General features: G+C 39.7%; 2 protein-coding genes across 4 annotated transcripts; one reads left to right on the top strand and one right to left on the bottom strand.

Annotated features, from left to right (window-relative positions):
• The first annotated feature begins 316 nt into the window (after positions 1-316).
• On the top strand, positions 317-3,936 carry lbx2 (ladybird homeobox 2). Its single transcript, XM_010731427.3, has 2 exons — positions 317-1,064; positions 1,848-3,936. Exons 1-2 carry the CDS (start codon positions 740-742, stop codon positions 2,309-2,311), a joined length of 789 nt encoding a protein of 262 aa, XP_010729729.1. The 5' UTR covers positions 317-739; the 3' UTR covers positions 2,312-3,936.
• Positions 3,937-8,592: 4,656 nt separating this feature from the next.
• pcgf1 (polycomb group ring finger 1) lies at positions 8,593-15,709 on the bottom strand. Of its 3 annotated transcripts, none has more exons than XM_010731428.3 (9): positions 15,561-15,709; positions 14,143-14,248; positions 13,842-13,994; positions 13,620-13,691; positions 12,563-12,668; positions 12,424-12,466; positions 10,094-10,180; positions 9,061-9,141; positions 8,593-8,776 (listed from the first exon to the last, which is right to left on the bottom strand). In XM_010731428.3, exons 1-9 carry the CDS (start codon positions 15,645-15,647, stop codon positions 8,726-8,728), a joined length of 786 nt encoding a protein of 261 aa, XP_010729730.1. In that variant the 5' UTR covers positions 15,648-15,709; the 3' UTR covers positions 8,593-8,725. The 3 variants fall into 3 exon arrangements, with proteins under 3 accessions (XP_010729730.1, XP_010729731.2, XP_019113973.1); XM_010731429.3 differs by having other exon boundaries at positions 10,094-10,177; XM_019258428.2 differs by lacking the exon at positions 15,561-15,709 and adding an exon at positions 14,756-15,157.
• Positions 15,710-25,929: the final 10,220 nt, after the last annotated feature.

Raw genomic sequence — 25,929 nt, 5'->3', positions numbered from 1 at the left:
AAGCCAAATTCACAGGCAATACGGTGCCTAATGTGCACATTTACGCGTAACGCTCTATGCGTAATTACGCACGAAGATGACAAAATGAATAACACGGCTGGAGACCATTGTTGGCTCGGTGTTCCTCCAAACTTTTTTTCCATAATGCAAAGATGCTGGTGGCAGTATTTTAATGGCCATCAACTCTCCCTTTCTAGAAGAATACACCAGCAGAGGGAAACAGATGCATAAACATTGCAGGGCATCTTTCTCCTCGGCAGCAACAGACTCCTCCTTTTCCCCACGTCCAATTAGTTATTATGGTCCGGCCCTTTAAGACGCAGCAGCGGGTCAGCAAGTAGTGTAGTGTTTCTCTAATTGAACTTCGCCCAATCAACAATAACTCGTTAGCAGTCGCTTTCTTTTTCTTGCTGCTTGAGACAGCTTTTTTTCCCCTTGCAGGGATTCACCCCCCTCCAGTCTGTTACTGCATAAAGATCTACATGGAGCTTGGCAGAGGAACTGCGACTCTCTGAGGGGAATACAGTCCGGCTGCCTTTGCAACTACGCCCGAAGCATGGTTATTTTGGAGGAAAGCTCTCCGGCGAGCTAAGTTGCAACATTCGGCTTTGAGTGTTAAAAATATAGAGGGGGGACTACGAGAACGTCGAGCACCAGAGGAAACACTTGTGGACGCTTAAAACTACCATTTGAATGAAATAATCAACTTTTCTGGAAGCAGCGATTCTTCAGGACTGCGATGACCTCCAGCAAAGACATGAAGGCAGGTTCTGTGTTGCAGTCCAGCGGCGACGAGAGGAGACGGGCTCCCTTGGACCAGCTGCCGCCGCCGGCGAACTCCAACAAACCTTTAACGCCGTTCAGCATTGAGGATATCCTTAACAAACCCTCGGTAAAGAAGTCTGTCGCCAGTATCTGTCCGCCGAGAGTGCTGGAGAAAGTGACGGGCTCCAACTCGGCGAGAAACGGGATCACCACTCCCTCCTCGCCGCTGTGCGCGCTGGAAGAGCTGGCCAGCAAAACGTTTAAGGGTCTGGAAGTCAGCGTTATCCAGGCAGCAGAAGGTAAAGAGTTTTATTGTTGAATATAGATTTTCAGATAGATCAAACAACTTTAAAACTGTTTTTAAAAGGGAAACAAGCGCGACAATCATCAGACACACAGCTGAGATGAGCGCCAGCTGGGTTTGTTTTGACTATAAACGTGGAAATCCTCGGACAGCTGTATGGGAATGCGTAAAATTTAAGGATAAGACATGGGAAATGCCACATTTACGCAGTGAAATGTGCATGCATATGATCTATGAACTGCTAAAACCGGCTAATATATTGGCTAATGTATTATACTGCTGTCAAAACGTCAATCAGCCATTACAGCCTGCTCCATGCAGTGCTATGTTGTTGGATAAAAATGGTCAGGCTGGTAGATAAACTTAAAGGACACAATGTAAATGAGTGTAAATCTAACTTGAAATGCAAAAAATAATACAACCAGCAATTGTAATATTTGATTAAGTTCTTCTTTGGCTCAGAATATGTAGAGGTTTTCACCACTGAGATGAATTATTTCGCTTCTTTTCAGTGAAAATGTTTTTTTTTTTTTTTTTTTCCGTGACAACGTTGACAGCACTTAGCTCGGTGTTATCCAGACAGAGCTCTGCATTCGGCAAACTTTTTAAAAATGGGTCTGGTCGCTGTTGAAATGAAGTGGACTTAATGTAATATTTCTAATGTAAACCGAGGGCAGGCCTGCTCAGCAGTGTCCTCTGTTGCTGCTATAGTTTGGGGGAAAGTGACCCTTGCAGTTGTTTTCAATCTTCTTCTGTTTTCTTCTTCCACCCCTCCAAGGTCGTGAGCATGTAAACGCTTTCGGACAGAGGCAGACGTCGAAAAAGAGGAGAAAGTCGCGGACGGCCTTCACGAACCACCAGATTTACGAACTGGAGAAGAGGTTTTTGTACCAGAAGTACCTTTCTCCGGCCGATCGCGACCAGATCGCGCAGCAGCTGGGGCTCTCCAACGCGCAGGTTATCACCTGGTTTCAGAACCGCAGGGCCAAACTCAAGCGGGACCTGGAGGAGATGAAAGCGGACGTGGAGTCCCTAAAGAAAATCACCCCACAGACCCTGCAGAAGCTCGTCAGCATGGAAAACATTGAGGAGTCCCAGGGTGGGGGACCCGAGGCAAGATCGCCAAGTATCTCCCCGACCTCCCAAGGACACCGGGCCTTCCCACAGTCCCCCTCCTCGTCCAGAGACCAAACAACGGATGAATTCTCGGAGGACGACGAGGAAATTGAGGTGGACGATTGACAGTCAGGGGGCCTGTGGTTTTCATAAGCAGCAACAAAAAAGAATATTAAAAAAAGGGGGCATTTTTCTTCCCAAACTTTTGCACGGATATTGACAAAAAAAGGAGAATATATACATAAAAAAACATTTCAGGAAAGTTTTTATTTTTTCTCCTCCTCCTTTTTTCCTCAATTTTAATTTATTAATCGGACTCGTCCAAGTCTGTCGTTAAAAGTTTCACCACAATATTTGAGGAATATCTGGTTTCCTATCAGACAGAATCTAACTGTTATGGTACAGTGAGACTGAAAATTGTGTAAACATTATCATTTTTTCACGCTCGTTTTTAAAGGGGGGGATGGAAAGTTGTGCAATTATTTTTGGGGGTTTTTGTCATTTATTCGCAATCTTCTGTTAAAAGAATCGGATCAGCCAAATATTTAAAATAACCCTTATCAACTTTTTTTTCTCTATATATATATACATGCACAACCCGGGGTCATGTGTCAACCCATCCCTCCTTCAGTGTAAAATTTATGATTATAATTATTTTGTTTCTTTGCTCTGAGCGAAAAGTGTTTCTGCAAAGCATGCAGGCCTGTTCGCAGCGCAAAAAGTAGACGTCACTATTAATACCGACTGCAAACTTTTACACGCTCTGAGTTCTGTATATATATCAAACATCCTATGCGATAATTTTATTGTAACATTCTATTTAATCAGCATCTATGTAAATAAAGGTTATATGATATTTCAAGAAGCTTTCGGCGAGATTGGATGTGTGATTGTGCATAAGACTAAAAACAACTATAACAATCCTAAATTAGAAATCTGAGGGATGACACATTCAAATGTGTCCTGCAGGAATATTCTGATTACACCGTGACAAATGTGATTTAAAAGGGGGGCAGCTACTGCATTAGTAGGTCACAAAATATTATATGGAGAAGGACATGTGCTATAGCAATATTAAAATAATACTGTAGGTGTTATGGTAACCTGTGAGCTCCTCTATAGGAATGCTAGATGAGATAAATTTCCAATAAGACTACAATAACATGAGGATTTATCCGGAGAGATTGAGCAAATAGATGGATTATTCAACCAAAAACCTGCTCTGCTTGGTAAAAACTGTCCCTTTTGAATAACTGACCCCTGCTTTCAGCCTTTAAGTGCCATGACTTCAATTAGCAGCCGTCCTCTGCCTTTATTCCCATTCTTTCTCCCGGCTTTGAATGCATCTTGTCACAAGAAGGTCCCGGTCTGGCTGCGGTGTTAAGAAAAAGCTTCTCCCACCCCTGCGCCATATGTTTTCTTCCTCCTTCTATGAATCGTCTTTAACACAACTAGTCGACATGATTGATTAGGTTAACCCGCCTTTGCCTTACATAAAACAGCTTCCACCGAGCCGTGGGCAATAATGGCACGCATCTGCCACTCTTGACTCGGGTTTGTTTGGAAAAGAGAGAAAGAAAGAAAAAAAAAAGTCTCCCATGAATAGCAAATGTGTTAGTGTGAGGATCCTAATGAATAAACCTCAATGGGAGGGAGTGGAAATGCGACGTGCTGCTGCTGCTGCTGCTGCTGCTGCTGCTGCTGCTGGCCATTTGCAAGTTTTGTAACGGGATCAAGAGTTTGGTGTGTTAAAGTGTGTGTGCGTGTGTGTGTGTGTGTGTGTGTATGTGAGGGAAGGGAGGGGTGTGTTATTGTAGTTGTTTGGTGATAAAATGTAAATGATCCCAAAACAAATAAGACTCTAATAATGCTGTTCTATTGAAAACGGATTGGAGGATATTTCTTTTTATTATTATTCTTATTATTATTGCACAGACAAGCAAAGGTGCTCAATAATCCCATTTCATTCTGCAGTCAGACACTTAAACAAACACTTTTTATTATTTGGTCATTGTTAAACCTTCATAAATAAAAGATGATGTGATTATTCGAGGGAAAAAAAATCACGATTTTTTTTAAAATAGATTTTTAAAAATGTTTCCCTAAAATACTGAAAAAAATATGAACTGAGTTTATTGTTATATCACTTATTTAAAAGGGAGATTAACTTGATATTTAAAATTATTTTCTTGACATAAATTGCCATGGAGTTGTTAACAAAATGCTATGAAAAATGAAATGAGTACCTCTTACTGTCATTTACGTGTGTATTAATAATAATAATAACAACAATAATAATAAGAGAGAATGTGAAGAGAGAAGTTATGACTAAACGGTTTCTAACTAAATGGCTTGTTAGGACGGATTTTTCTCTTTCTTTTTCCTTTTTTTTTTCTAAGAGGGCAGAGAAACTGAGCAGGCTGGCGCACACAATAGAAGTAATCGGCTGGAATCGTGGAGGTTGAAAAGTCAAGTAGGCCTTTTATTATGGAGCCACTCTGCACTGGCAGGAGGAACAACACAGAGGATGGAGCTTTAAATACAAGTCAGAGGACGAACTGCTTAGATCCAACTGTAATGTCTTAGTTATAAATATATATATATTATATATATTCTATATATATATATATATATATCTATATATATATATCTATATATCTATATATATATATATATATATATATAACATAACAGGAGAGAACATCACTGAAATTCATTTTAAATGGCATTTTTATGTCAAAAGCATACCTATAATTTTCCTATAAAATTGTTTTATTCTTTTATTTTGGAATTTAAAACAGAAGGACGTGTAACAACTTGAATTATTAAAAGGTGGTTACTATTATTTACTGTACCAATAACAGATTCAGCAGATTTCACCATCAGGGTTTAATCAGTTTTTCTTAAAATTGGATTAAATCTCAGATTGAGCTACTTTCAATGACAGAAGTGAATTATATACACTCAGTCAGTGGCCCCATTTATTGGGGGCTTCATTTAGATTCACATTTTCCAGTGTATTATGATCAGGAAAAATTAAAGCCCAGGGGTGCGAGTTGCAATCTAACCAAGCTGCCCGACAGGAACCTGAAATTCTCTATTTTGGCCTAAAGGTCACAGCTTTAGGGGATTATTGTTGTTTTAAACATACACAGTCCCTGGAGGGACTTGCTCAGGCTTTGTAATAGTGTCTGGGGGAAACCCATAATATGTGTGTGTGTGTGTGTCTTTGTGTATGTTATGATACTGACTGCTGTGTGCTGTGTTTTCAGTGAGTTCATTTTATTCTTCATTTAAAAACCTAAGGCCTGATTTTGACCAGCTAAAGGTTCAAATTAACATCAGTATGTTTTTGAGGTTATTGGGAAAAATATCAAAAATATCTTTAAATTTTCAGTCCTGTAAACCTTTTGTTGTGCCAATATTTCTTCAGTAATTGAAAGATTTGGCAAGTTTTTACTCCACAGCTGTCTTATTTCAGGCTACTGACCTCTAAAGTAAAATGGAAAACTGGTCTGCACTTGATGAACACATGGTCCTCTTTCATCTGAAATCTAAACTCCATTTCTAGCCTTTGACCTTTAAGACACACAGACACCAAGCACTGGTATTTGTCTTTGTATAGCAGTGGAATAAAAAAAAAAAAACAGAAATCCGCTGTTTCACCTATACAATATGAAACGTTCACTAAGCACATCACTGTGTTATTTTGGGCAATTTCTCAATAGGATACCCAAGATGTCACTGGTGCAACTTAGTAAAGCGCCGCTGAAATGATGTGGCTGCTGCAGTCTACTTAGAAAACAGTGGAGACAGAATATGATACAAGGCTTGTATACATTATCAGCCCGTGTCAGGTTATCAGAGTCTTCCCTTTCACTCTGGACAAGATCACACACACATCAAAGCTTGTCCTGCTCCTGATGTCTGAAGAGCAGCAAGTGTGCCACCTAGTGCTGATAAGGGAGGATTGTCTTTGCAATCAGGGCAAAACAGAGTTGGTTCCAAAGAGAGAGAGAGAATGCTCAGTGAAAAGATAAAAAGGTTGTGGGTTTGGATGGACTCAAACTTTTGTTTTTGAATGAGATCTGGAACAGAAACAAGAGTTGCAATCCTTCTCAAGCCTTGACAGGACAGACTGGAGAAATCAAGCAAACATTTTCATATGGTTTTCACTGTAAGCCTCTAAAATGTGCAATAAAATATCACCAGAGTTAGGGTGTCACATAAATATTTTAAAGACGAGGTGGAATGCCAGTTGGCTTAAGCTCCTTTTAAATGTTGTGATGGCAACTATGCTGCTGAAAGGAGCACCATCTCCACTGATTTTACACATGAAGCAGAGTTTACTCAGCGCCAGGAGAACTACAGTTCCTGTGTAAACAGTTGAATAACGTCTTCTGTGGCTGTGGAGGGAGCTGCAAAAAAAACCCTGATGAGAGTTATCTCCAATCGGGCTTGCAGACCACAAATTTATAACAGGAAACCTGCCTCACAAACTGGGGGTGTGGAGTTTGAAAGATGTGGGCATTTATCGAGCTTGTCGGGTCTGACAAAAAATGCAAGCTAGCCCATACCAGCGATGAAAAGTCAGGATGTCTCGGCCTCTGCTGCATCAATTTTGACCATTCTTTTTTTGTCTCTTGCCAACTTTATGGAATTAGAATGATAAATCGCTTAAGTTCCCTTTAGGTCAACAAAAAACTCTGTAATTATACCTTCTGAGATTTAAAGTACAGGTTGCCTAGAAGGCAAAATCATAAAGATTTAACTAATCTAACAAAAACAAAACAAAAAAACTATAAGCTAGCCTAATACACACAGTCTGTCACTGAAAGATCAAGAGATGAGTGCCTGTAAAAATGAGACTGAAAAACAACGATCCAGAAGGCTTACAACAGCCACTACTAGATCTGGTAATGAGACTTCTTTGTCCCCTATAAGAATTGGAGTCGTTTAAATGTTTTATTATTTTACAATATTAAATCCCAGTGAACTAACTACAATTTTGGGCACTGTTGGAGCAAAGAAGGCTCTTTAAAATCTAAGTAAAAACAAACTATTAATTTCAACGAGTACAAAATAAAGAATTGTGTCAAATATTTGCCTGACTTGTTTTGACATATCACTAGATCATCCCTAATGGTGTTTTTTTTAAGTTGCACAGTAAAGTGAATTAAGATCATCTGTACAAAGTAATCTCTGCATCTAGAGATTAATTTGTGAACATATCTGACACTATCACTGAAAACTGCCATTCAGGGGAGAGATAGGAGATAATTCCAATGCGCTGAATATCGCTTGGATTACACAAAAGGTCAACAATAAAAACGGAAAGACCGTGGCAGAGCTGTAAATCTGCCTCGAGCAGGCCAGGTGTCAGTGAGAGAAGAGCTCTGGTAAAGGAGGCCACCAAGACATCTGTGTGGACACTGAAGGAGCTATAAGTTACATGCAGATAAGAGGCATTAAACCACTGCTGGCAAGAAAAACTCACAATCTGGAGCTGTAGTGGTGTTTGCCAAAGGGATAGGAGCGGTAGGAGACTGAAGCAAAGCAGAAGATTCTATGATCTGCACCATCAACAGAAACATAAACTTTGAAGCAAAAAGTCCAGGGGTGGCATCTTTCTGTAAAATGCCCCCGGAGGCCTGGAAATGTAGAAACCAAAGTCAGTGCAGAAAAATCCTGCAGGAAAACCTGCTGCAGTCTGCGAAAAAGAACCGCGACTGGAAAGATGATTTATCTTTCAGTAAGACAATAACCCCAAACAAGGCCAGAACTACACGGGAATGGCTTCACAATAACAATGGAGCCTAAATCAGAGTCCAGAATTTGTGGCATGACTTTGAAATTGCTATTGACTCAGTCCCTATGAAACCTGATGAACCCGAGATTTACCACTGCCAGAAGTGTTTCTACTACAGATTGGCTTTAGTTGTATGAATAAGAGATTTGTTTATACTTGACATCTGCTGAGATTCAAAATTGGAAAACAATGAAAGACTTTCAAGTCCATGACAGAACTCAAGCAACTGTTTGTTGGTTGTTTTGGTATAAAGACATCATGCTGGAGCATAGCTTGTATGCTTTAAATGACTTAGGAAAATAAGTGGAATGGTTTTACTTACTCTGTGTTAAATACTGTGGCACCTATTAGCACAGTCCTAAAGATAACTATTGTAATGGTCTTAATTTGGTTCTAACATGCTGGTAGTTCATACTTCTATCTCAATATTAACACAGTAACAAACAGAAAGCAAAGAAATCATATCATTAGTCACACTTTGTGACAAACTACTGAGGTATTAAAACAGAAGTCTAAATGAAATAAAACTGCAACTAGTAACGATATATTTGAATTTGTTTTTTTCAGAACTTGTCAAACAACGACCAGTAACACAAACTTTTATTTTCACATTTTTAATTTATTTTCAAAAATACAAAACAAGGAAAATAAGTATATGTACACAAACACTATTAAAATAGAATATGTATTGTACAAAATATGTACAGCTGTCCTCGGAGTGAAAACAAGTCCTATTTGGTCCGTTTGTCCTTGATGGTGTAGTGAAGGACTAATGGTTGTGCCTAGAGGAGAAAAGATTTGAAATATTATGCGTGGAAGGGAAACATTTGAAGTTAGGTAAATGTAATTATTCACATTTTATACTTCATACATGTGTGTCAGAATCCAACATGTCACAATGTTGTCACACTACCTCTGGACAAAAAGTGTTTCATTTGAAATTTAGTCGACATTACACATTTTCAGTGAACTTTATCCTAATTTTCCAGATAAACTACAGTCCAAAGAAAAGTGTGAAGGAATGTATGACATTTGTTGGCACTTCTCAACAGTAGCTGTACTGTACCTTGCCAAACCAGTGTGAGAGCCATAACCGTTTCATGGTCATGTGATCGGGCAGAGACTCGTTATTGAACAACATCTGGACCTATAGGAAGACCACACAAACAGATGTGAAGGGGAATCTGAGAGGAACAACTGTGATTATTGTTCTATGTGAAACCTGTTTGCTGTTAGTAAAAGATGCAATGAGGAAATACTTTCTTTTACTGAAAGCAAGTCTGAGAGAAACGTTGTCATGAAATATATTTAACTCTAACTCTAACTGAACCCAAACCACATTGACAGAGCCTCAGAACTATAGCCCTTTAACAATGGCCAATTACCAAAAATATAGACCGTCTTCAATTTATAACCCAGTTTGTATGTTGTCAGCATCACCGATGTTGATCCCACACCACCAGTTCTGCTTAATAAAAGTGGCGGTTCATATTGCACACCCAGTTCCAAGCCATTTATTCGTACCCATCTTCAGTTTGAGAATAGGCTGAGATCGTTTGGCCCTTAATCATTCGCTTTACCAGATAAAACTGCAGGTCATCTCTGGTTTAATATGCTGTATGTTAAATAAGTTTATTCTGCTAAACAATCAACAACAAAAAAATAAATCACAGTCATGGTTTCAGACGGCACTTCTTGGTATGAAAGGAGAGGTATGGCACACATGAATCTTACATGGAAAATCTCAAGCCTCAAAAATGAGACAAAAGAGCCTTCAATGTGACAAGTCTCAGTTTGACGTTGCAAAAATGCAACAAGACACCATTCCCAAGTGGACAAACGATTAAGCAACAGTCATGTGCCAAAAGAGTATGTTTGCTCAAACATAGAATTACAGGAAATGTAATCTTTCTCTTGCATAACCGTCTTTCATAACACAGCAGCTGTAGTTTGTGTTTTGAAGAGAGTGGATAATGCAGCTCAGTAAGCATTTCCCATATTTTGCCTCATTAGCATAGGACAAATGAATATTGACAAATCTATAATGTAACGTCACATGTACCATAATGTTGCCCAGTCGATGATGATTACTGACTGACCTGGTGTTTTTCCACGTTTAGCCGATGACAAAGCACTTTCCGTAGGTGCCTCACCTCCGCTCGGACAGAACAGCGAACAAACTTCTGCTGCAGAGACAAGGTCAAAAGAAATACACAGTAAAACTTCAGATGAGTAACATGACACACTGAAGTCACGAGGGCAATTCCAATGATTCACAACCAGCTGTATGTTTGGGTTTATGGCTCCAACTCTTGAAACCATTGCAGACCTGCTCTGAGATTTCAAACAAGTTCTCGTTTGTATTGCCTTAAGGTTAAGCTGCGTGATTGACCCCGGTACTAAACATGCAACTATTCAATGGAAACATATCACTCATTTCACACTAGAATTTGTTGTCCAACCACCTGTTGCAGAAATAACCCCTTGCTCAGAGAGCAGTAGTAGGTTTTGTTGTTCAGATACTGTAAAACTGACTCAGCCGATGTTTTTCATTTTTGGTTTAGCATTAAATTGTTTTTCATACTGCAGCCAGCCAAGTTAACTGACAAATGGTAATTTGCTGCTGTAACAGAGGGTGTCAAAACACCTTTCCAGCATACAAGAAACGTAACCCAACAGCCAAGTAACAGCGTAATGACAGGGTGTGGCGTACTCCTGTTACAATTAAATTTACTGTGATGAAAGACGCAGCTTACTTCTCGACCTGTTCCACTCCCAACTGACTTATTGCCCACTCTTAGCTCATTATGCTAAACTTCCTTATTCTTTTGGAAAGCTGGGGACGTCAATGATTTTACTGAATTGCCATCCCAGTAAAAACAGTGGGATATGATTTGATATGCTAGAGAACACTGCAAGGACATGGACAAACATAACCCCCGCTGGTGTGATTAAGCTAAGCGTTCTTTTATTTTTAATAGGCGTCCTTGCTGCCAGCTAATCCCTTTTATAAGTTCACAAAGTGCATATCAGGATCAGAAATGGAACCAATGAAGCCACATGTTCCCTTTCCACAAGGTAACATTTGATACAACAATAAACAGAATTTTAATGTCACACAGTGGTCAAAGACGGTCACCAGATCGCATCCTGTGATATTTCAGGTTTTGAAGATTCTTCTTGTACTTTAAGCCCCTGACGTGTCAGAATATCACATCTAGATCATGTGAAATTTCGTCTCCTTAACTCATCTCATGTAGAAAAATTCATTACTTGTTTAGAATCTTTAAATATGCTAGATGAAAACATGTGTCTCTGAAATCTTGATTTTAGTGTGAGCTCGGATGAGAGAAGAGAAGTGGCACACAAGCATCTGTTAGACAAGGGCGCCCTCTGTTGACCGACCAAACTCTTTGCAGTATGTACAGCGATGTTGGCTGGACAGTGTGCACAATAAGCACCGTGCATTTTAGTTAAATAACTCTCCCTGTGATCTTTGTTCAAGCCTTGATTCAGTCCAATCAGGTCATTACACAATCCCACTTCCCTTGTTACAGACACGCATCCCTCGACAAATGGGGCTGTCAAGAGCATCCAGCCACATGGGGAAAAACCCCCAGTGAGAACTGATGAGGTAGGCATTTTTTTTCCAGGTTAGTGGGTTTAAAATTGGTTAGCAAGCACATTTCAAAACACATTTAAATTACAAGGATGTAAATGTGTATGAATGGGCACAAGGAACAATGATAAGACAGGGAACTATTGGGATAACTGTCATAATTGTCAGGTTGATTAGCTCCTAAAATTACATTTGTTGTCTTCCAAGTGGTGTTTGACTTCTGACATTCAACATCTGTCTTTATTGGGGGGGAGGGGTCGCATTTTAACTGTTGGACATGAATACATTGTTGTGTGATGATTGGATTGATACAGTTTTCTGATTTTCTTTAGGTCCTACAAGTCACCACTAATGACCACAAACATCTTGGCCATTTAAGTCCACGTGTTGTTGGTTGAAAACACAACAGCTCTTTCTCAAACATTTAGAACAAAGCACATATTGAGAGATTAGAAGTTTGATCGGGAAATGAAGAATGATTATACGCCTCGCTGGTGTACTTGTCCCACTTATCCCTGTCTCTCTACAAGTATGAGGCAGCCAGAGTAACCAGCTGAGTGCTGAATTCTGCTGTTGCTGCAGATGTCATTGTGCCATGTATTTGCTTAGCAGTTAAGGGTAGAAAATTACTTGTTAAAGCTTCAAAAATGTGCCCCCGGAGACATGTTTTGCACGGCTGTGCAAGCCTGTGAGCCGAGAGTTGCTTTGAAAGCATCCATAACCAGCTCAACTTCACTGTGTGTGTGTGTGTGTGTGTGTGTGTGTGTGTGTGTGTGTGTGTGTGTGTGTGTGTGTGTGTGATTTACTTACCTGCAGAGTAAGTTTCATCTTATCTTTTCCAGCAAGCGATGAACTGTCAAGACAAAACAGACAGTTTTGAAATGTCTACCTTCAAAGTTTCAAACATTTAGCAGCATATTTTATTTACATTCAAAACTTTAAAGTTTACCTTAGCCTTTCTAAACACAGCGAAACCTGCTCATCATATCTGTAGAAGTGGGCTTTTGAATGGTCAAAGCTTGTGTACGGTAAACCTGTAGCGTCGGGTACAGCATCTAGTGAGAAGGTAGAAAATGGTTTTAAATGTAGAAATCAGTACACAAGTACACATTAATCACCATGTGGTTGACTGGGAACATTGTTGCAATGTAGTCTAGAACAGGAACTAACAACAAAATGAAGGCAGACACAGTATGAGTCTTCAGAAATACTATGCAATGCAAAGCCCAAGTTAGTTTCATGCATCTGCAGGGACATAGTTAAAATTAGTGTCATTAACACACGCACACAAAAAGCAGTTTTATCACCTCTCGTCAATTGATAAAACCAAATAGTGATTCAACCTTCAGCTACTCCATGACAGCTTTTATATTTCTTGATTACAGCGGTGTCTGGTACTGGTGTCTGTGAATTACAGGATGTGGTACGTTTGCTTTTTCCAGGAAACTGTAAAATGAATTCTCCAACTGTCATCTTGGACTTTACATGCAGCATTAATCTTGGCAGCTACTTCAGATTTAGTCTTGGGTCTTCAAGTGAAAAGGTGCATTAGTTTTAGTCTCATTTCTTTATTTTACTCTCTGCCAAAATAACACTTTTCTCCCCTGCCTACTGTGCTACAGTAGCGTGTACTTAGCTGAAGTTGTTCCGAACATGTTCTTTATTGTTGATTGCAATGTTTCTGAAAGTTATTAACTTATTTGGAGCACTGCTTTGTCACTTTACCCTGTAATACGTATTTATTTTTATTAAGTTAACAAACTGCCCTTCCTGAGCATTATTATGCACGATTGAGGATCATGCATTTTTTCTATATCCGATACGTCCCACTAACATTTTAGTCCCGTTTTGTCGTAGTTTTTATTTCCAAAGTTCTACTCTTCGCTCATCTTAGTCATGAAGAAAAGGTTGCTGAAAAATATTTTAGTACATTAAGACAGCTTATATTGTTGTCTACGTGTTCATAAAGTTTGAGCATTACAGACAACACTGAATTGCAGACTTACCATCTCCAGAAGGTTGGATGACTCTCTCTAACCCACGTGACTGATAAAATTCCTTTATTCTTTTGTCTTCACCTGAACATAAATATTGGACAAACATGACAGATATAGCAACAATAGTGATTTTCAAGTACATTAAATACAGGTGATTTAATACTATCAATGATAAACCAGTCAACAAACATTTTACTACTTTAAATTTCACCAGCCCAGTTTCCTACGTACTTTCTTGTAGTCCAGGCACCAGTTTGTAGACAATGTCCTGCATCACTCGATCCAGTTTGAGGTTGAGTAAAGGCTGCGTTTCATGGATTTTGATGTTGCACATTGGACAATACTTGCTCGTTTGTAGGTATTTCACGATACAACTTTTACAGACTGCAGAGCAGAAAAAAGAAAGACACTCAACTTTCATTCTGATGACCAGCCAAAACATTAGCGTCTCCTCGTGAAATGGCAGAAAGACTTTTACAAGTGAATGACATGAGAATAGCTGATCATTTTGTTCAGCTCTGTTTAAACTTACAGGTGTGCAAACACTCTGTAATTGTTGTGGCATCGATGAAGTAACCCGCACAAAGGTAGCAGACGATGTGTTCGTTCAGGTCCTTGATCTTTAACTTGACCTCCTCCTGTTAGGACAAAGAAAAAAAAAAGGGGGTTTTAAATTTTTAAAAATGTAACATTTATTCATCCATAGGGCTGTCACAATATCGATTCTATATTGAAAAAAAAAAAAATCAGTCAACACGAACTTTCAATTTCAAGTATTGAACTCAAAAGCAGATTTGTTATTTTAAATAACATGACCACCTTATTGTTGTACAATCAAAAAAGCAGATAGAAAAAGATATAACTGTTATATCACACAGTGCGAAGAGCTTGTTACCATGTGGCTGACCTTTTTAAAGAAGAAATTAAAAATGGCATAACAATGAACATTTATGAATAAAGACTTGATAGTCTAAGAATGATAGCTGTCAATGCTGAACTATATGCATGTGTGTATATATAAATATATATACACACATACATACACACATCACTGTGAGCTTGAACTTGAGAATGAAATAAATAATGAAAATAATGAAACTGCACAGCGGGTTCAGCTGTATGTACGTGCTGTGAAAATGGCTTAACTTGCAGTCCTGCATCAGCCGACTTCTTCTCCAGCCCTCCTGCTTTTGGACGAGACTCCTCTATCCCTGACCTTTGCTTCAGTGTGTACCGAGGGAGCAGTTACGTTAAAAAAAAATAAAAGTCTTTTCTTTCCAGGGGGACTAATTAATGACCACAGTAAAAACAAGGCTGGATGTGAGCGGACTTCCTGTCCGTTTCTTTAAGAAAAGTGGGTCAGGGTTCAAATTTGTGTTTTTTTTTTTTTGTTTGCACTGATGGGACCAGTTGAAAACCAATATCACCCAGCAGCTAACCGCAAAGTCAACAAAACAAGTGTAACCGCGATAACAACGAGGTCTGCTCTCGTCAAACACAAACAGGGGGCAGATATAAACACAGCACCGTTACTTCATTACACGAGAGAGAGAGAGAGCGAGAGAGAGAGAGAGAGAGAGAGAGAGAGAGAGAGGTTACCGTCCCGGTTCACTCACACGTCGCTTCAACTACAAGTAAAGCCCCGGTACAGCTGACGAGTGCAGCCTCGCGTGTGACCGAGAACGAGCCAAATAACAGTAAGTTGTCAGTTATGGTTTCCGCGCGCTGCTCCGCTGTAGCGGGAGAACAACACGGGTGGACTCCGCGCATGCGCAGACGCGGCTCCGTGCGCGGCGCTCTGCGTTGCTCTCTCCCTCTTCTCTCCATCAGCGCGGCGGAGACGACAACGATCTCCCGTCCATGCGCACGTTAAACTCGGCTCTGCTGCAGCTTGACTGCCCGCGCGTTTCTGCCCCACTGCAAGAGAGCCTGAACAACACGGCCGCTCACCTCGTTCCGCAGCGGGTCCAGCTTGTAGACGGACTGGAGCTGGTTTCGTAGCCGCATCGCTATGGCCATCGGACCTTGCTCCGCCATCTTTGGGAATTATGCTTACTTCCGGGTAAACCGGACGTGTCATTTTGTGCACGCTGAAGGAGGCGGGCGACTGCGAAATATGAACGAGAAGACAAATAAATAAATAAATAAATAGAAATGTAAACAAAAATATATATGAAGCCACGCCAACGACGAAAAGTGCAGGCCGGTATGTTTTCATGACAAAAACAAAACAGCTGCACAGTGAACATTTAAAAGAGGAAAGTGAGTTTACTCAGAGGGTGTATACAAAGATTATGTTTAATAGCATAAATCATTCACCATCATCAGTTTTACACTCTTTCACTGTGTACAGCTTACATAAGACTTTATAATTAGAACAATAAAGATGTTTTTTTTCTTTATATTTCAACAACATCTTGCACTTTGCTGAACAAAACATGATTTAATTATTTAGACCTACTGCTTAATTGCACTACACCCTGTCAGTAGACACTGACATAATATATTCTTTTTTTTTAGATACTTTATTAATCCTTCAACAGGGAAATTATTTTTTTCTCTGTTTTATTTTTTATTTACATGCATTTTTATCCTAAAACACACACACACACATGCATGTATGGGCAATGAGATGGTGGAGTGATGGGCAGCCAGCCAGAGCAGCACCCTGTGAGCTGTTGGGGGGGGGGTTCGGTGCCTTGCTCGGGGGCACCCGGCCCAGGAGGTGAGCTGGTACCTCTCCAGCTACCAGTCCACCTTCTATATTTTTGGTCAATGCTGGACTTGAGCCGGCCACCCTCCGGTTCCCAAGCCAAGTCCCTATGGACTGAGCTACTGCCACCTCCTTCTTATTCATTATTAAAAATATTTTTTGTTTTGTTTTGTTTTTTAAAGAGGCAAAGGGGTCAGTGGGAGTCTATGAAATACTACTGTAATCGTATGAAACACAACGACAGGCTTCACCATAACCCTGTCTAAAACTCTATGCACCGTTACCTGTTCTTTGATATCTGCCTTCAATTCATTTGTACAGCACATTTTCATACAAATGCAGTTCACACTGTATGTGTGCTGTACACACACTGGTGAAACAAAAGGAAAACCAAGAGTACTTTTAGGATAGTATATTATTTCTTCTTTATGTCAGTTCAGCCCTATACAACAATTTCATGGTACGGAGAACGAGATCAGCTTTAGGATTAAAGTCTGTGTTCACCTACTTGTTAGTCTTGTCTTTCGACAATAGAGGGCACTGCAGGCACACACTTCAGGTAATTGTTTGCAGCCGTTGGCATAAGCTGATATTTATCCATCTAAATCAATGTCATTCAGTCATGCATGCGCTGAGGGTTTAATGTAGTTGAAATGAAGATCCCATTAAAACCTGTGGCTTCACTATAGCAATTTCTTGCTCAGGGGGCCAGACATTTGAGTTGTCTTTATACAGTGCACACAAAGCCTCCATGTCTTCTATGCACTTTAGTATTGTAATTCTATTTTAATTGTCTAATTAATTTTTACGTTTATTTCATCAGTCACACAAATGATTCTGTATGTTGTACAGCTGTATACAATACTGCATCGGTATGTTGGAAGCCTGCTGATATGATCCACAAATGTATTTGGCACTGGTTAAAATGTTGGCAGTGATGTTATACCGTAGCTGGTAATCAAACCAAGTGCATAAGGTGGAGAAACGAGTGCTAAGATAGTACCATGCCTAAAGATGTCCCAGGACAAAAGGCGAAGTGTGGAAAAAACACTGGCAAACCACAATCCTCAGGAACATACAGAACATGGTGGGTCTTGTAACATGAATCCTCTGACATCTTGAGACCTACAGTACTCAGGCATCACAGAGGGTGGGCTACTCTCACCACTGCATACAGACCCATAACATCGGTAAATTATGCCAGATACCTTGGTACAGATTTCATTAATATGTATTCAGCATTGTAGTATGAAAAGATAAATCAAAGGTATCTCCATTAAAATCCTACAAAACAGCCACATAACCAAATAACAAGACACAGTATATGTTCCGAACGTACATAAAACTAGGTGAAAATATCATTATGTTCTGAAAGAGCTGCAATATATATGTATGGTCCTATGTAATACAGTGTGCATTAATTATTCTTATTATCCAAATTAGATTGAACATGTATTTGTTTCATTAATAAAACAAAACTAATACAGCTAAACTGACTTTAATTGGCTTTACTTAGCTAATCTCTGCAGCGGTAACCCTTTCACTTAGAGGAGCACTTCTGACTGAAGTGTTTGAACCCCCCTCCACCCCCCCAGACTGTTTGGGGGTTGAATGAGTACTTTTCTCCCCTCCCTGAACAACATTTATTGAGGGTCTCTTGAGAAAAGAACTGAATCATTGGCTCGGTGGCCTGTTTCACAGGACTGCGGTTGTCCTGGTTAGCAGACCTATATTTAAATGTGTGAATATGAAGTAGAGTGTTGAGATGAAAGTACGAGTGTGTGGGCTCAGCAAACATTTCCCTAGATAATCATGTGGCTTATGTATTTGGGACAATATTATTTAAATGAACAGTTTGCATTGTGTTGTGCTGTATTTTTGGTATTTATTTAGGCTTTTGCAGTGGTGAGATGTATTATACATAATATATCTGAGGTTTTTACTCAGACGTAGGCTCAAACCAGTTTATTTTTCCAAAAGTTACTTCAAATTATTTAATTATGGGAAAATGAAAAGTAATGGCTTTGTGGAAAAATTCATTTTCAAATGGGGAAGAAGATGTATTTTTGGTTGTGGCAGAGCTGCATTTGAATTAGTGTCTACTCTGTTTCAACAGGTCGTCGTATTGGTATTACATGTGGAGGTCTCCTTAAACCCTCCCAGAGGGCTTCCAACCTGTGGACCACCCAAAAGCTGCCGTCCTAAACAAGACTCGCCCTTCACTCATCCTTTTGTAATTTCACAGTATAACGGAATGACTGGCAAGTTTGTCCTACCACCTCAGCGAGTCTGTAGAAGCTGAAATGACTGTGTGCGAGCCATTTATTTAGGCTGTTAAATCTTGCATGAATGCTTTTTTTATGGGAGTCTATCACTGATAATTACAACTAATATCTGATGCAGTTTTCTTTAGATTTAGATATTTTCTGACATATATATTTTAAAATGGTTCCGAACTTTAACCCCTAAACTTTTTTTATTAGTGTATGTGCAATACAAAATTACATACATTCTTGAAAATGTTCCCTTTTTCATTCATCCTTTTGTGAGAGAAAACTTGTAACACCTTGTTGTTGTTTTTTCATCAGATGAAAAGACAAGCACTTGCCAATAAGGTCCAAATCAGATTCAGTCAATGTAAATGGAGAAAAAAAGGCACAAGCAATATATTTTCATTCTTGGCAGCCTTTTTGGAGTTTGAAGAGCTGTTTTGATCAGTCTCGCTTCACCGAGCCTTCATAGTCAGGCCTTGTGTCCCCCCGCTGTCTGCCATTTCCTCTTGCCATGTAACGTCTTATCTGCTGGGCCTGCGAGGTCACTGCTTATCTGATTGACAGGCCTTTGACTCCATGCAATATCCAAATAACCTGAGGGCCTGGAGGCGCAGGAGGATCACAGCATGGCAAAATCCACTGGTCGGGACAGCGAGAGAGAGTGAGTGATTAGGCAAAAGAGCCTGTGAGAAAGGAGAGGATCAAGATGATTCCAAGCTTTTCATTTGTTGTCATTTCTTCATGTCAGAATCATAGACAATAGAACACCTTTTTTCCTGGAGTGTCTGCAAATCTGCCAGTTATTTCTCCTGTCCTTCACTTTTATTGGAAATGATTAGTTTATCTGATAGATCAAACACCTGCCATGACTACAAAGACAGCTGTTATGAAGAACTTTAGGGATTATTTTGCATTGAGTAAAAATGACAGAAATAAAAAGGCAACAACAGATTTCAAACTTCCTCTCCTTCTCTGTCCTTAGGTTGGATGTTAACTATTAATCCATGTAATTAAATCATGCATGAGGAACATAGCGATCTGAATCGGCTGAAAAACTCACTGACTGAGCTGATAGAGACCCCATTTACCTCTGTCCTGCACATCCTGAGCCAAAACCAACTACACAACTACCCAGCTACTAGAATCTACATTCCGCCATGCCAAAAAGGAGGCCCCCATCCCTCCCCCCATCTCTCTCTCTCTCTCTCTCTCTCTCTCTCTCTCTCTCTCTCTCTCTCTCAGAGCAATCAGAGCATGCAGGGGTGGACTGTAGCTTTTGTCTCTTTTGCTCCAGCAATTGGCCGCCAAGTGGCAAGCTAATGATGAGAGCCCTCTTGGAATGACTCCAGAGCAGTACAGCTTGTGCTGCTTGATGGGCAAGGGCATAATGAATGATGTAGGGCAAGCCCTTAGGCCTCCCCCTGGCACAAAACCCAAATTCCCAATATCACAATCTGAATCACTTCAAATGCTGGATAAAATACATGCACAACAATTTTGAGAAGACTATGCTGACAGAGTCACTGAATTACATAGTATGAATTGATATACACAGTACAATGAATAAAGTGTCACAGCCAAATACAGTGTAAAAGAACAAAACATATAATATACAGTTGTTTATACATATCAGCGTGACTACATGGAGTGTGTGTGTGTGTGTGTGTGTGTGTGTGTGTGCTGTGAGACATCTGATATGTCTGTGCAGGTAAATTGTGCATTCACATCACATTAGCTCAAAGCGGAGAACAAACTGGATCCATTTAATAATTTTTTTTATATATCAGTTTATTTGACAGGTACAATGTCCACAGATTAACATGAGACAGAGTTGGCCTCGAAGGCACATCTATTGTCCCTAACCAGATCTTAAAAAGGTACTATAAAACCATACAGAATAACATTTGCTATTCAATGTTAACATGTATTGATGAGCTCGAAAACAGTACTGTGCACCAACAGCGTAATATAGTCACATATATACACAAAAACACATGCACAGGAAAAGATGGGATGAGCAGACAATGCAGGCAAATGAGTACATTGAATAAAATAAAAATGCTATTATCCAATTATAATGATAAATTAAGTTTAAACAACTGATATAAACAAAGCACATACAAATATACATGATACAATGCACATAAGAAAAATCCACAATAGGAATCTGTCAAGGTTCAAACTGAACATGGACCACTGAATTGACATGCTAGTAAATGAGCAAAGATAGGTAATTATAATGTCAGAGGATGTCTTACAGAATAATGTTAAAATGTTAGAAACATGTTAGCTAACAAACACCAATGGAAGCTTAGATTCCCGAAGTAGTCCACATCATCTGTCCAGCAAACATCCCGCATGGTGTGACAAAGCAGCACAAAACATGTTCGTGTCCCTCATCATCAGTGCAAAAATGTCCTGGTTTCATTGAGGCCCGTTGAATTTTTCAGCTGGTGTGTGTTTGTGTGTATGTTTGTGCAGTAACTAACTGTTTGTTACAGACTGTGAAACTTACATTTTATCATTATCAAGACATCAGTAGTTGTTGCACGCCTCTTTTGCACTGGAGTAAACATGCAAATAATGAAAACAGTTCATGCACATAGAGATCTGGCATTTGTTTTGACTTTAAGGTAATAAAACTTCCTGCAAGCCAAATGCATTAAATTTTACTCTTAACTGTGACTTCCACAATTTCCTCTGTGTGGGAGTTGAGATGCCTTGAAAACTATAGTCCTCAGTTTAGATAAGCTAGAGGCCAAATAATGAATGACACAGTTGGAAGATGCTGAGATAAGACAAGTTTGCCAACAAGAACAAGTTGGCCTGCCAGTGTCAGAGAAAAAGAAAGCTCCGTATTAAATCTTATTAATATGGCACAATAGAGCTTTGTCTGTCATCGAGTGAATTTTCATTATTCACGTGTCTGTGCAGCTTTGTGGAGAGCGTATCTGTGTGCTCAGGCCTGTGAGGCGTGTGTGTGTGTGTGTGTGTAACTCACACACAAAATGCAGCGATCCGTGATAACTTTCAAGCGTCTCGGTTATGTCAGGATTATCTAAGGACTTTTCTCCACAAGGGACATGAACCTATTAATTGTAAAATAATAGAAAAGCAATATAAAATCATTGTATATGATCTGTGGAATTGTTAAGGGAATCCTGAGACCAAACACTTCAGTGGTAAAAATGAGTAAGTAACACTCTCCTTTCTTATGAGCTGTTAGGTGTCTTGAACAAGGCACAGAACCCTCCCTAAAAATTGTGGTAGTAGAAAGTAGTAGAAGGTGCGCTCTCTCTCTTTTTCTCTCGACACACACACACACACACAGACACAGTCATGCTAAGATAAGGTGATTTGTTGCATACACTCCCACATACTCATAACAAGAATGATTTTATTTATAGATCAGGGTATGTTGTATAACAGAAGATTTCAGTAGCTTTTGTGAGGACATAAATTTCAATAAACCGTCGCATTCTGATTGTCGTGATTGTTCATCTCTCACGTGATGTGACTTAAAAGTTGCAGGCTTTCCATTCATGCAGGATTCCCAGCTCATCCTGCCCACACTGATCTCTCTTTGAAATTTAAGACTTACAAAGAGGAGAGACACACTTGCGCCTCTTGTCGTGTGCTATATCTGGGCTGTGCAGGGAGTTGCACGCTCACTTATCACACAGCCATCTTATCTTCATGGGCATTTAAGAGAATAAGGGTGAAGGGATAACAAACTCAGCCAAGAGGAAGCCTCGCCTAAATCCTAAAGAAGGATGCAGGCTAGGTGAGTGCTGCCGTTGGAGGCCGTCTTTGCTAGGGTTAGACCGATATGTTAGTTTTAGTTATTATTGGACTTGTTTAAAATCTGACATACAGTATTGCCAGTTTTATAGTATCATGAGTATTCCCTCTGGACAAGATAAAGAGTCTCGAATTCTCTTGAATCATATTTAATTTTATATATTTTAACACAACATAAAGTTTCCCATAACACATAAAGGTGCGCTGTTGTGTTTTTGACCACCAGAGGTGCTATAGAATAATGTTTTCATGAAAATGTTGACTTTTTGTATCTCATTCTGTACTAGTTCACGCGTGATGATGCACTTGTACATGCATGTGCAGACAAGTGATACGATACACACTCCTGCCAGCGTTTTCACATTATACTATTCACTCACTGGTGGAAACATAGCCATGCACCAGCAAAAGGCAAGGAAAGATGTTCAAAGATGTTTTCTACAAGAAAATCCCACAGAGAACCTTCAAGGTGAGATGGGTCGAACCATTAATTGCAAACTGCAAACCCCATATTAATCAGTTTTGGTTTGATTAATTCTGCACAGGGTATTTTATTTTGAAAATCCACCGGATTCTCTATGCTGTTTCTGTGTTTGGCTTCCGCCAGCTTGAGGTGATCTGTGTAAATTGACGCGGGCTGCTCGTGGCGTCTGTCAAAAATAGAACAGTCGAGCAGAGGCCCACTTCCGAGACACTTCTGAACCGGACTGCGGCAGAGCCAGTGGGGTTTAAAACATTGACTAGAACGGCCACTTGTTGCTGCGGCGTCCATTCCCGGTGAAACTTGGGGGTTACTCTCAAACTATCACAATACATAGTTCGAGATTCCTCCACGTCCCTTAGAGTAACTGAAATGTTTGCTTGCTCTCACACCTAATCGAGTGGCTATATTTACTAGCACCCCAATCATGCTTCCACTGGTGAGCCAACTCTAGTGGAGAGATTTATAGTCCCAAATGATCTAAATTTTATAAACTTTTACCTTCTGAGAAGTCATTCGGAACACCTCTCTGTTGGCATGCCGTGCACGAGGTTGTTCTTTTTATGCTGTCTATTTATGCACAAATATCGGTATCAGTCTTCTTCACCCAACTGTAACAACATCCAGATAAATGCACATCAAAGCATTACGGTGCTCCAAGATGCTTCTGACAGTGCTGTGAGCTTATGTGTCTGTGTGTGTGTGTGTATTTGTGTGAGATAATGGCAATCCTTTGATGCCCAAGAGTGATTTTGTTCAAGCTTTCTAGTGCATTATTTCCCTTCTGCCTCCTGTAAAGAACTTTGATGAGCACCCAAAAGAGAAGACCCTTATTGCCTGCACTTACTGTGCCAATAATGGAATTGTTTTGGAGACTTCACCCCCGTCTCATCTTCTTCTCTTCCAGTCTCACATGCAGGCAGTCTTTCATCTATCTTTGCTATCTTCTTCCGTAGCATGCGACTGCTGAGATCCCTGCTGCTGAGAACCCGCGCCACCACCTCTTGGAGGAAGCGGAGCTATCTGTACAAGTCGACTTGATGACGCTCACTCTCACTGACACACACGGGATGGAGGCTGATGAATGTTGTGTTTATATAACATATTCGCACAATACATTTGATATGATTCATGGGTACTTATGAGTGAAGAGGACACAGTTACCACACACTTAGATGGCGTGAAGCAACACAGTAGTAGACTTGAAAAATGAAACAGGCATCTAAAATTTAGAGCCACTATGTCCAGAATTGTACGTGATTATAGCATCTCACTGTGCTAAGGTGGGATGCTAGAGTTGAAAAATGTAATGTACCTACATGAAAGAAAAAACTTTTAATCTGGTTTGTAACATATTTGGAAGTATGGATTAACAAATGTTGCATATATCTACAAAATGTTTTTTGGTTATAATTCCATGAATATCACTGAGTCACTTTTTATGGGGAAAATTCCATGCTAGTTGAAACATTACCTGAAACAAGAATGGGTGGTGAGGCTGCACTTAGGCACAGCATTGCACCAAGCTAAATGATAACATGGAGGTATAATGTTCATAATCATAGTATAGTGTAGTAGCATAGCTAGCATATGCTAATTAGCAATAAACACATAGTACATCTAAGGCTATAATTTTGACCTGAATAAATGAATGTCTGTAACAAATTTAACGGCAATGCATACAGTAGTTATTGAAACAACACAAGTTTGGTGCCAATCAATCTTGTAGATTATAAGATCCTGGTGGCACTACAGGAAAGGTCAGGTAACAACCAAAGACGTTCATCTTCTAGGCCTAGGATACACCTAGGATACCTGTTCATGACACTCTGTCAAAAAGTTGTTGAGATATTTCAGTTTCTATTAAAGTGGTGAATCAACTGACCAACTGATCAACTGAGTGCCATCCCTTGAGCTGCACTAATATTGTAAAGACCTGCAATGAATGCAATTTTTTTTTTAATTTAGAGTTTTCTTTAATTATTTTTCATAATTATAAACAGGAAACAAACAAACAACCATACATATGAACAAGTGAAAGAGACAGAAAGGAGGGTAACACAAACAAGAAACGACCAAAAAGAACAAAACATAAGCAGGTAGGTAGGCAGTTCAATAAATAACATACATTCAGATGTGAGGGTCGGTCCATTATTCAGGCAGAGTGTATGGCCTTCAGGGTAAAACATATCAATACAAAACAATAAAGAATATCCATACATGTTCTCTCAAGATATACATTTACCAAGACTGTCCCACTGATCGTTTGTCATACAGTTTTCACTGTTTAATCTCCCCAACATTTTCTCACATGCAACAGTTTCCATCATCTGAGTCCTCCACATGTGGGAGCGCAGTGAATACAATATTAAGGATATATTCAATAATTATATTAGCTGAAATGTTTTTTTTTTCTTTTCTTGTTAATATTTAAAACCAAACAAGATGAACTCATATCTTTTACATAAACTGTCACCTTTTTTCTTGACCACAGTTGTGTGCAGAAAACCAGAGCCCATGCACTAATTCCCTCTAAAATTATGAAATTGCTAAAGGCCATACATCATTTTTCAGGCCCTGCTGAAGAAAGCGGCTGCTTCGAGTAATTACTGGGAATCAAAGACTAAGTGGTGTAAGATCAAAGGAAGGCATTCTTCTGTAATCCTGGGGTGTTACAAATCTTTTGTAATCTGGTCGCTAGCGTTCCACCACTGTTTGACATCTATTTACTGTATAAAAAGAAACGGTGCCATCAATTATGGGCCTGCTAGTGCTATTGTTTACTTTTGTCAAGCCCTGAGTGCCGGGGCCCGCTTTGTGAAATATAGATCTCCCCTCTCCCCTGTTTGCTCTGCGCAGTCGAAGGTGTGCTCACTTGCTTACCCTTGGCTTGGGGTTGGGGGTCGTCCGGCTGCTTCCTGGTCTGTGATGTAGACTGAGAGATTAAGGGGATAGAGTTTTGGCGGCTCTCAGGTTTGTATGTTTGTTCAGTGTTGAGATATGGAAACTGACAGGTTCCTGTCGATCAATTGGCTGAAGTGGCTGCATGAT

This window comes from Larimichthys crocea, chromosome I (genome assembly GCF_000972845.2).
Source record: "Larimichthys crocea isolate SSNF chromosome I, L_crocea_2.0, whole genome shotgun sequence".
Lineage (NCBI taxonomy): Eukaryota > Metazoa > Chordata > Actinopteri > Sciaenidae > Larimichthys > Larimichthys crocea.
This window is presented reverse-complemented; position numbering and strand designations above follow the sequence as displayed.